The sequence below is a fragment of the Rhinopithecus bieti genome, unplaced genomic scaffold (genome assembly GCF_001698545.2).
Source record: "Rhinopithecus bieti isolate Rb0 unplaced genomic scaffold, ASM169854v2 scaffold_3057, whole genome shotgun sequence".
NCBI classification, from domain to species: domain Eukaryota; kingdom Metazoa; phylum Chordata; class Mammalia; order Primates; family Cercopithecidae; genus Rhinopithecus; species Rhinopithecus bieti.
Genome location: NW_016803927.1, coordinates 63,618 through 75,098, shown reverse-complemented (window position 1 = coordinate 75,098; position 11,481 = coordinate 63,618). Strand labels below are relative to the sequence as shown.

At 45.9% G+C, this 11,481-nt stretch overlaps 1 protein-coding gene across 1 annotated transcript in view; it reads left to right on the top strand.

Annotated features, from left to right (window-relative positions):
- Window positions 1-8,729: 8,729 nt before the first annotated feature.
- SAP18 (Sin3A associated protein 18) overlaps window positions 8,730-11,481 on the top strand; it is an 8,002-nt gene continuing 5,250 nt past the window's right edge. Inside the window, exons 1-2 of the mRNA XM_017859154.1 lie at window positions 8,730-9,519; window positions 9,722-9,831. Of these exons, the coding sequence (XP_017714643.1) occupies window positions 9,391-9,519; window positions 9,722-9,831 (239 nt within the window). The 5' untranslated portion in view covers window positions 8,730-9,390. The remainder of the gene's footprint in view (window positions 9,520-9,721; window positions 9,832-11,481) is intronic.

Here is an 11,481-nt window from a genome sequence, read left to right as displayed (position 1 = left end):
GTCTCGATCTCCTGACCTCGCGATCCGCCCGTCTCGGCCTCCCAAAGTGCTGGGATTATAGGCTTGAGCCAGCGCGCCCGGCCGGCTTTGTTGTTTTGCTCTTCACAAGCTGTTTTCGCTGCTCACGCTTTGGGTCTGTGCCATCTTTAAAAGCTCTAACTCTCGCCGTGCCATCTGTAAGAGCTGTAACGCTCAGCGTGAGGGTCCGTGGCTCCATTCTCCAAATCAGGGAGACCAGGAACCCACCGGACACGAGCAGTTTGGGAACCCTGGGAGGCCGAGGCAGGTGGATCACCTGAGGTTAGGAGTTCTGAGACCGCCTGACCAACATGATGAAACCCCGTCTCTACTAAAAATACAAAAATTAGTGGGGTGTCCTGGTGTGCGTGCCTAATCCCAGCTACTTGGGAGAGACAGGAGAATTGCTTGAACCCAGGAGGCAGAGGTCATAGTGAGCGGAGATTGCGCCATTGCACTCCAGTCTGGGAAACAGGGAGACTCCGTCCTCCCAAAAAAAGAGTTCTTAGGACGGCAGAAAGTAACCGCCAAGGCTTGGTGGCTCATGCTTGTAACCCTAGCATTATGCGAGGCAGAGGTAGGAGAATCACTTGAGGCCAGGAGCTCAAGACCATTCTGGGCAACATATCAAGACTCCATCTCTACAAAGTATTAAAAAATGAGCTTGACGTTGTGGTTCATGCCAGTAGTACAAGCTGCTCAGGAAGCTGAGGAGGGAGGATCCCTTGAGCCCAGGTGTTGGAGGCTGCAATCAGCTATGATCATGCCACCGCCCTCCAGCCTGGGCGACAGAGTGAGACTCTTTTTTTTTCTTTTTTTTTTTTTAAAGAGAAAAAGAGTCCAGGCCAGGTGGCTCACGCCTGTAATCTCAACACTTTGGGAAGTTAAGGTGGCCGGATCACCTGAGGCCAGGAGTTTGAGACCAGTCTGGCCAACATGGCGACTCTCTGTCTCTACTGAAAAATAGAAAAATTAGCCAGGCATGGTGGCATGCGCCTGTAATCCCAGCTACTCCAGAGGCTGAGGCAGGAGAATCCCTTGAACCCTGGAGGCGAAGGTTGCAGTGAGCCAAGATGGCCACTGCACTCCAGCCTGGGCAACACACACACACAAATAAAAGAAATGTATATTTTAAGTAATAATTGTACTACCTGTAAGCTTAATTCTTCTAGAATTGTTATGGAAATTTATGTATTTTTTGACTCCTTTTTTGAGACAGGGTCTCACTCTGTTGTTTAAGCAGCAGAGTTGTACAGTTACATAACCATGGCTCACTTGACCTCCTGGGCTCATACAAACCTCCCACCTCCAGCTTCCTGAGTACCTGGGACTACAGGCACGTGGCACCCCAGCTAATTTTTTTTTTTTTTTTAAGAGAGAGGGGTCTTGATATGTTGCCTAGTCTGGTCTTGAACTCCTGGACTCTAGCGATATTCCTACCTCAGCATCCCAAAGTGCTGGGATTACAGGTGTGAGCCTTTGCACCCAGCTTTTACTCTTGGTAACAAGTAGATGCTTTACTGAGACTGTTCACACACACCCCTTTGTGAAACAGAGGTAAATATTGTGCTTATGAATGCTGTACACTTTGTCTCCTACAGATGCACCTGAAGGAAAGAGTGTCATGTGAGGAATTTGAAAAGCATTAATAGTCCCCTAGAGATTCAAATTTATAATCCACAACTTTTATAAAGAACCAGAAAGTTCTATGAATAATACATTTAATTAAATCTTCTCCAGAAACACATGTTGTGTAGTGTTCACTTATTTCCCTGCCATTAGAAGGTTATTCTTCTTCATCTTTTTTTTTTTTTTTTTTTTTTTTTTTTTTTGAGACAGAGTCTCGCTGTGTCGCCCAGGCTGGAGTGCAGTGGCCGGATCTCAGCTCACTGCAAGCTCCGCCTCCCGGGTTTACGCCATTCTCCTGCCTCAGCCTCCCCAGTAGCTGGGACTACAGGCGCCCGCCACCTCGCCCGGCTAGTTTTTTGTATTTTTTAGTAGAGACGGGGTTTCACTGTGTTAGGCAGGATGGTGTCGATCTCCTGACCTCGTGATCCGCCCGTCTCGGCCTCCCAAAGTGCTGGGATTACAGGCTTGAGCCACCGCGCCCGGCCTCTTCTTCATCTTAACAGCAGAGAATGCCATGGAGTTGTAGTGATTGACTGAGGCATATTCTTTAGAACTCCTCATTACATATTTCTGATTTTAATTGGGAGAATCTGCCTTTTCCTAGATTCATAATGCTAGGACACGCAAAAGAGAGGGAGTAGAAAAAGAAGAGTGGAGAGTGTCTGATGACTTATTTTTTACATACTTTGGATGTTCACTTTTTTTAATTTTTAAAATTGTGATAAAATTTATGTAACATAAACGTTATTATTTTAACAATTTTTAGGTGTACAATTCAGTGACTTTAAGTATGTTCACAGTGTTGTGCAACCATCCCCCCATTCATATCCAGAATTTTTTCATATCTCAGACAGAAACTCTGTACCCATTAAGCAATAACTTCCCACTCCCCATGTACCCACCAGCCCCTGGCAGCCTCTCTTATACTTTCTGCCTATGAATTTGCCTGTTCATTCTATGTGCCTCTTATAAATGACATCACACAATGTTTGTTCTTTTGTGTCTGGCTTTTTTCATTTAGCATAATGTTTTCTAGGTTCATCCATGTTGTAACAGGTCAGAATTTTAGTCCTTTTGAAAGCTCTATATTCCATTGTATGTATATCTTTCCATCAGTTGATGGACATTCAGATTGTTTCTACCTTTTGGCTACTGTGAATAATGCTGCTGTGAACACTGGTGTACAAATATCTGAGTCCCTGCTTTCAATTCCCGTGGGTATATTACTTGGAAGTGTAATACTTGTCCATGTAAATTCTAAAAAGAAAGAAAGGAAAGATGCATAGCCTTAAATATTACAATTTCAGGACCAATTCAGAGCTGGTCTTACAAGGCCATGGAGGTAGAATGAGGGCTGCTGAAAAGTATTCCAAGTATTCTAAAATATAGCTGCCCTTCTACTGTCTCAAGGTGTCGGAAAGTTTCATTTTGATGACAGCGGGCTATTTGGAAAGGTCCCAAAATGGGAGCTTATATCTAAAAAATGAAGCCTCCCCAGTATCACCAATAAAAGGTTGTGAAGTTCTTCATTTTCGTAGTTTCATTGTTTTCCCTTTAATGGATTGATTAGAGTGCCCTCATGTGTCTGCATTTTATATTATGGAGGTTTTGAAAAGATACAATACTAGAATCATCCTAGAATTCTTCTTTATTCAGAAAATAAATTTTTTCAAAAGATATACTAGAATCATACAACTGGGGAGAAAATTTAAATATCTTTTTGAAAAAACAAACATTGCCTGCATGCAATTCTGCATGCATGCCTACTCTAGGCACAATGAAAAAATAACTTTTTTATGACTGGATGTGGTTACTCATGCTCGTAACCTGAGCACTTTGGGAGACTGAGGCGGTAAATTGCTTGAGGCCAGGAATTTTTTTTTTTCGTTTTTTAAGACGGAATCTCTCTCTGTTGCCCAGGCTGGAGTGCAGTGGTGCCATGTCAGCTCAATGCAAGCTCCGCCTCTCCAGTTCACACCATTCTCCTGCCCACACCATTCTCCTGCCTCAGCCTCCCGAGTAGCTGGTACTACAGGCGCCCGCCACCACGCCCAGCTAATTTTTTGTATTTTAATAGAGATGGGGTTTCACTGTGTTAGTCAGGATGGTTTCGATTTTCTGACTTGGTGATCCGCCCGCCTCGGCCTCTGAAAGTGCTGGGATTACAAGCGTGAGCCACTGCACCCTGCCAAGCTCCGGAGTTTGAGACAAGTTGGGCAACGTGGCAAAACCCCGTTTCGAGAAAAAATTAGCCAGGCCTGGTGGTGTGGCCTGTAGTCCCAGTCACATGGGAGGCTGAGGTGGGAGGATTGCTTGAGTCCAGGAAGGGGAGGCTGCAGTGAGCTGAGACTGAGATTATGACAATGCATTTCAGCCTGGGCAGCAGAGCCAGATCCCGTCTCAAAAGTAAATAAGTACCTAACTAACAATATTTTAAAAGAGTAATCTAAATTACACATACAAAAGAGTTTCTAAGATGTACAGCTACAATGTAAATAAAAAAAACACACTCCTCCTAGTGAGAAAGAGTATATTACCAGTATCTTAGAAGCCCTGGATGCCCTTAATAAATTGCATCACCCAAGCTTACCCTCAGAGAAAACATTAAACTGAATTTAGTGTTTGTTTCTGCCTGCTTCTCTTTGTAGTTTTACTACTCATGTTTGTTTCCCTAAACAGTATTTTTAGGTGAGGGGTTCCTATTTTTCCCCCAAATTGAATAAATTGCATCAGTTGAATCCTATGGTATGTATTCTGTGACTTTGCTGCTTCTACTTTAAAAAAAAAGAAGGCCGGGTGCAGTGGCTCACGCCCTTAATTCCAGCACTGGGAGGCTGAGGTGAGTGGATCACGAGGTCAGGAGATCGAGACCATCCTGGCCAACATGGTGAAACCCCCGTCTCTACTAAAAATACAAAAATTAGCTGGACATGGTGGTGCGCGCCTGTAGTCCCAGCTACTCTGGAGTCTGAGGCAGGAGAATTGCTTGAACCTGGAAGGCGGATATTGCAGTGACCTGAGATAGCGCCACTGTGCTCCAGCCTGGCGACAGAATGAGACTCCGTCTCAAAAAAATAAAAATTAAAAATTAAAAAAATTAAAAAAATTCCATTCATTTACTTTCAAGTCTTTATAGTATTCCATTTTATGACTATACTCTAGGTAGACAGTTGAATTGTTTCTAGTTATTATGAATAAACACGTTATAATATTATTCAAACTGTTGCCTTGTGCTCATTGCCAAAAATTTTTATGAGTTACACATAAGGCATAGAATAGCTGAGTCTTTTTTTTTTTTTTGTCTTGAGACGGAGTTTCGCTCTTGTTGCCCAGGCTGGAGTGCAATAGTGCAATCTGGGCTTACTGTAACCTCCACCTCCCAGATTCAAGCAATTCTCCTGTCTCAGCCTCCCAAGTAGCTGGGATTACAGGCATGTACCACCACGCCTGGCTAATTTTGTATTTTTAGTAGAGATGGGGTTTCTCCATGTTGGTCAGGCTGGTCTTGAACTCCCAACCTCAGGTGATCTGCCCTCCTCGACCTCCCAAAGTGTTGGGATTACAGGCGTGAGCCACCGCGCCTGGCCAGAATAGCTGAGTCTTAAGGTGTACATATACTGAATCTTTCTAGGTGATGCCAATCAGTTTTCTAAAGTGAATGAGAGCAATCTATAAGATTTCCCTTTTCTCCATATCCTTGCGAGCACTTAAGTTGTCAGACTTTCACATTTTGGTTAATCTAGTAGAGTGAAATGTTATCTGTGTTTAACTTTGCATTTCTATGACTATTTTTTTTTTTTTTTTTTTGAGACAGAGTCTCGCTCTGACGCCCAGGCTGGAGTGCAGTGGCCGGATCTCAGCTCACTGCAAGCTCCGCCTCCCAGGTTCACGCCATTCTCCTGCCTCAGCCTCCTGAGTAGCTGGGACTACAGGCGCCCGCCACCGCGCCCGGCTAATTTTTTGTATTTTAGTAGAGACGGGGTTTCACTGTGGTCTCGATCTCCTGACCTTGTGATCCGCCCGCCTCGGCCTCCCAAAGTGCTGGGATTATAGGCGTGAGCCACCGCGCCCGGCCTCTATGACTATTCTTGAGGTCGGGTATCTTCATATGTTTACCTTTATTTAACCTTCTATGAAATGCCTGTTTTTTGTTGTTTTGTTTTGTTTTGTTTTGAGATGGTGTATAGCTCTGTTGCTAAGGCTGGAGTGCAGTGACAAGATCTTGGCTCACTGCAACCTCTGCTTCTCGGGTTCAAGAGATTCTCCTGCCTCAGCTTCCAGAGTAGCTGGGATTACAGGCGCCTGCCAACAGGCCTAGCTAGTTTTTGTATTTTTAGTAGAGAGGGTTTCGCCATGCTGGCCAGGCTGGTCTCAAACTCCTGACCTCAAGCCATCCACCCACCTCGGCCTCCCAAAGTGCTGAGATTACAGGCATGAGCCACTGCTCCTGGCCCATCCATGTCTTTTGTCATTTTTTCTGTTGAATTATGTATTTTTAAAATAGCAAGGTATAGCATTAGTACAGAAGGGTGCATAAAAAATAAATGGGGTTGGGCATGGTGGCTCTTGCCTGTAATCCCAGCACTTTGGGAGGCTGAAGAGGGTGGATAGCTTGAGGTCAGGAGTTTGAGACCAGCCTGCCCAAAATGGCAAAACCCTGTCTCTGCAAAAATTACAAAAATTAGCCTGGCATGGTGGCTTGGGCCTGTGTTTCCAGATACATGGTCCCAGCTACCCAGGAGGCTAAGGTGGGAGGATCGCTGAGCCGGGACGTCAGGGTTGCAGTGAGTCATGATTGCATCACTGGACTCCAACCTGGGTGACAGAGCAAGACCATCTCAATAATAATAACATAAATGTACTCTTTGAAAGAGTAATTTTAATTCAGGCCAGGTGTGGTGGCTCATGCCTGTAATCTCAGCACTTTGGGAGGCTGAGGCAGGTGGATCACGAAGTCAGGAGTTCAATACCAGCCTGGCCAAGAGAGGGAAACCCCATCTCTACTAAAAATACAAAAAAATTAGCTGGGCATGGTGGTGGGCGCCTGTAATCCCAGCTACTGGGGAGGCTGAGGCAGAGAATTGCTTGAACCCAGGAGATAGAGGTTGCAGTGAGCCGAGATTGTGCCACTGCACTGCACTCCAGCCTGGCAACAGAGCGAGACTGTCTCAAAAAAAAAAAAATAGTATTTTAATTCAAACAGCTATGTAACCACCACCCAAGTTAAAAAAAAAAAAATGGAACGTTGCCAACACTCTAGAAGCGTTCCATTTTCCCCTGCCTTATTACAATTCCCTTCTATACTCAGAGGTCATTACTACTCAGACTTTTTGGTAATTATAATTCTCCATTTTCTTTATAATTTTGTCACCTGTGAATTCTCCTGAACAATATATTTTAGTATTGCCTGCTTTTGAATGTTTCGAAAATGAATTCACACAGTAAATACGTTGTCATCTTTGGTTTCTTATACTTACCATCATGTTTGTGAGATTCACATTGTTTCATATGACTGTAGTTTGTAAATTTGTGTTGCTTTATAGTATCCCATTGTTGATTGTTAGTGTTATTGCTGTCTAGTACAACACAATTCACTGAAGTGTCCTACTGTTGATGGACACGTGGGCTGTTTCCAGCTTTTTGTTATAGCTAAGAACATTCTTGTAATGTCTCTGGATACACTTGAGCAAGATTTTCTCTAGGGTAGGTACTACTTTCCAAAGCAGGTGTTCCAGTTTACATTCTTACCAGCAGTATATCAGAATTCCCAGTAGCCTACAAACACTTGCTACTGTCAGAGATCCTAGATTTTTTGTTTTAAGATGGAGTTTCGCTATTGCCCAGACTGGAGTACAATGGCGTGATCTTGGCTCACTATAGCCTCTGCCTCCGGGTTCAAGCAATTGTCCTGCCTCAGCCTCCCAAGTAGCTGGGATTACAGGCTTGCGACACCACGAGTGGTTAGTATTTTTTAGTAGAGACGGGGCTTCACCATGTTGGTTAGGCTGGTCTCAAACTTCTGACTTCAAGTGATCCACCTGTCTTGGCCTCCCAAAGTGCTGGGATTACTGGGGTGAGCCACTGTGCCCGGCCGTATTTTTTTTTTTTTTTGAGATGGAGTCTTACTCTGTGGCCTAGGTTGCTGGACTGCAGTGGCACAATTTCCACTCACTGTAACCTGTAACCTCTGCCTCCCCGTTCAAGCAGTTCTCCTGCCTCCGCCTTCCCAGTAGCTGGGATCACAGGCGCTTGCCACCACTCTTGGCTAATATATATATTTTTGGATTTATTTATTTCTTCATTTATTTATTGAGACGGAGTCTCGCTCTGTAGCCCAGACTGGAGTGCAGTTGTGCGATCTCGGCCCACTGCAACCTCCGCCTCCCGCCTCCCGCCTCCCGGGTTCACACCATTCTCCTGCCTCAGCCTCCCGAGTAGCTGGGACTACAGGACCCCACCACCATGCCTGGCTAATTTTTTTTTTTTTTTTTTGTATTTTTAGTAGAGACGGGGTTTCACCGTGTTAGCCAGGATGGTCTGGATCTCCTGACCTCGTGATCCGCCCCCCTCGGCCTCCCAAAGTGCTGGGATTACAGCCATGAGCCACCGCGCCTGGCCGTTTTTTTTTTTTTTTTTTTGTATTTATAGTGGAGCCGGGCTCTCATCCTGTTGGCCAGGCTTGTTTCAAACTCCTGACCTCAAGTTGGGAGTCAGGAGGTCAGGTGATCCGCCTGATCCTTCCAAAATGCTGGGATTACAGGCGTGAGCCACCACCACGCCTGGCCAGAGTTCCTAATTTTTGCCAATCTAGTGGGTGTGGCTTAAAAACCAATCAACTGAAACTCATCATGGTTTTAATGCATTGCCCTGATTTGTAATGCGCTTGTGCACCTTACATGTTCGTTGACTCTGGATTTTGTCATTTCCAAAGCACCTGTTCAGTAATTTCATCCATTTTTCGATTGGGTTGTCTGTTTAGATCCTATATATTCTGGATAATTGCCTTTGTCAATCATATGTGTAACAAATTTCTCCCACTCTGTGGCTTTTTTCTCTCTTGTGATGTATTTTTTTTTTCCACTTTTCAGTCGTAAGATGATATCACTTTTAAGTTCAGTCATATACTTGGCATTTTGGGTTCATCATGGAGTTCTGTATTTTGAAGGTCAGATTATTTTTGTCCTAACCCAGTCGAATCAATTGCTTCTCGTTAGTTCTTTTTCTATTATATATTCCCACCCATAGGTCCTGAAGATATTCTAGAACGTTATTTCCTACAAGTTCTGGGTTTGCTGTTCGCAATTTAGGTCTCTAGGCCGCCGTGTGTGCGGCTGAAAGGATCGCTCCATGACCAAGTACGCTGGCGGCGCCTCTTCCGGCTTACCTCAGGGGCGGGTATGGCGGACCTGTTCTTTTATCAGAAAGATCTATATTTTGCTAATAAAGGAACGTTTTGTGTCCAATAAGGTTTTCGTCATTACGCGTGAAAACGCCACCTTAAGCTTATTTCGCCTGTGAATATTTAAGGAAAAAAAAACACCCCGGCAACCAACTGCCAGACGACGGAGGCTAAGCCGCTCCTCCTCGCGGAGGCCAGCACCCGCCTTTTCCCGAAGTCGCAACACGCAGGCGCGCCCGGCTCTCACGCCACGAACGGAAGTGCGCCTGCGCCAGGAGACGCCCCGCCCAGCCCCTGGCCGACTATAAAGTGTCGAGCTTCTCCTCGCGAGAGACTTCGTGCTCATGCTCGCTGCAGGGGTCGGAGGTCAGGGCGAGCGTCTCGCGGGCCGTAGGAGGAAGATGGCGGTGGAGTCGCGCGTTACCCAGGAGGAAATTAAGAAGGAGCCAGAGAAACCGATCGACCGCGAGAAGGTGAAGGTCCCCTCCGCTTTGGGGTCCGGGAAGAGATTGGGGGTGGGCCCGGCAGGGTGCAGAGGCGCGGCCTGTGTGCGGGAGGAGACGGCGTTTTTGGTATCCGGGCGGCTCGGAGGCCTCAACGCCTCGGGAAGAGAGGTGAGGTCCGGGGCTCGCAGCTGGTGTCTTTAACTTCTGCCCTTCCGTTTTTCTCTCTCAGACATGCCCACTGTTGCTGCGGGTCTTCACCACCAATAACGGCCGCCACCACCGAATGGACGAGTTCTCCCGGGGAAATGTACCGTCCAGCGAGTTGCAGATCTACACTTGGTGAGGAGGGCGGGGGCGGGCTCGAACCTGGGCTGGGAACCTGGAACAACAGTTAATTGCCTTTGCCAGTGTAGGGTTATTCTCCTTGATTTAAATTTCATTCCTCCACTTGGGGCCTTCGGGCTCGGCTTTCGGGAAGTTAGAAGTTTTTGTTGTTAGGTGAAAGGAGATTTGCCTGTATTGTAACGCTTTTGTGATTAATGTTGCAACTTTTGGGCGGTTAAGAATGCACAGACCCAAGATTGCTAGCACTGTTGTGGCTGCTAGGTACAAAAGTGATAGATAATTAAGTGGTAGTATCCTCCTTAAAGGGACTCATAGTCAAATAAATTGCACTAGGACAGCATGGTAAGGGAGAGTGATGCTGTCGAGTGGTGTGTGTTTTTCTCAAAGAGCATTTAGGTACCAAAGCACCAAAAGTGAAAAATAAACTACCAAAACCCGAGTTATTATTTAAGGGTTAATGGAAAAGCTTTTGGTATGTGTTTAGTGAAGATTGTTCCTGAGTGTTCATCTCTTGGGTGTATCTCCCTACAAACTACTGCCGGCTTGTCTTTAGCACTGCACATAACTCCTTGGATTGACACCATAATGGGTTTTTAATATAAGTAAAAGGTGTGTAACTGAAAAATACATGTATATGCTGTATATGTGTATGTGTATGTATATATATATTTTTTCAGACGGAATCTTGCTCTGTCGTCCAGGCTGGAGTGCAGTGGCGCCATCTCCACTCACTGCAGGCTCCGCCTCCTGGGTTCACGCCATTCTCCTGCCTCAGCCTCCCGAGTAGGTTGGATTACAGGTGCCCACCACCACACCTGGCTAATTTTTGTATTTTTAGTAGAGATGGGGTTTCACCATATTGACCAGGCTGGTCTCGAACTCCTGACCTCAGGTTATCTGCCTGCCTCGGCCTCCCAAAGTGCTGGGATTACAGGTGTGTGAGCTACCGCGCCTGGCCTAAAATAAATTTTTTATTGTGATAAAAAATTATATAACAAGCCATGCACGGTGGCTCATGCCTGCAGTCCCAGCACTTTGGGAAACTGAGGCTGGCGGATCACTTTAGGTCAGGAGTTCAAGACCAGTCTGGCCAGCGTGATGAAACTCTGTGTCTACCAAAAATGCAAAAATTAGCCTTGTGTGGTGGCACAGAATTGTGATCACAGCTACTTGGGAGACTGAGGCAGGAGGATCACTTGAACCTGGAAAGTGGAGGTTGCATTGAGCTGAGGTCGCGCCACTGTACTCCAGCCTGGGCGACAGAGCAAGATTCCGTCTCAAAATATATATGTGTGTGCATATGTAACAAAATTTGCCATGGTAACCATTTCTTATTTCTTGAGTCTCACTCTGTCGCCCAGGCTGGAGTGCAGTGGCACCGATCTCGGCTCACTGCAGCCGCTGCCTCCCAGGTTCAAGGGATTCTCACGCCTCAGCCTCCCCAGTAGTTGGGATTACAGGCGCCCACCGCCACACCTGGCTAATTTTTGTATTTTTAGTAGAGACAGTGTTTCACCATGTTGGCCAGGCTGGTCTCGAACTCCTGACCTCAAGTGATCCGCCTGCCTCGGCCTCCCAAAGTGGTAGGATTACGGTGTGAGCCAGCACGCGGTCATTAGCCTTTTTTTTTTTTTTTTTTTTTTT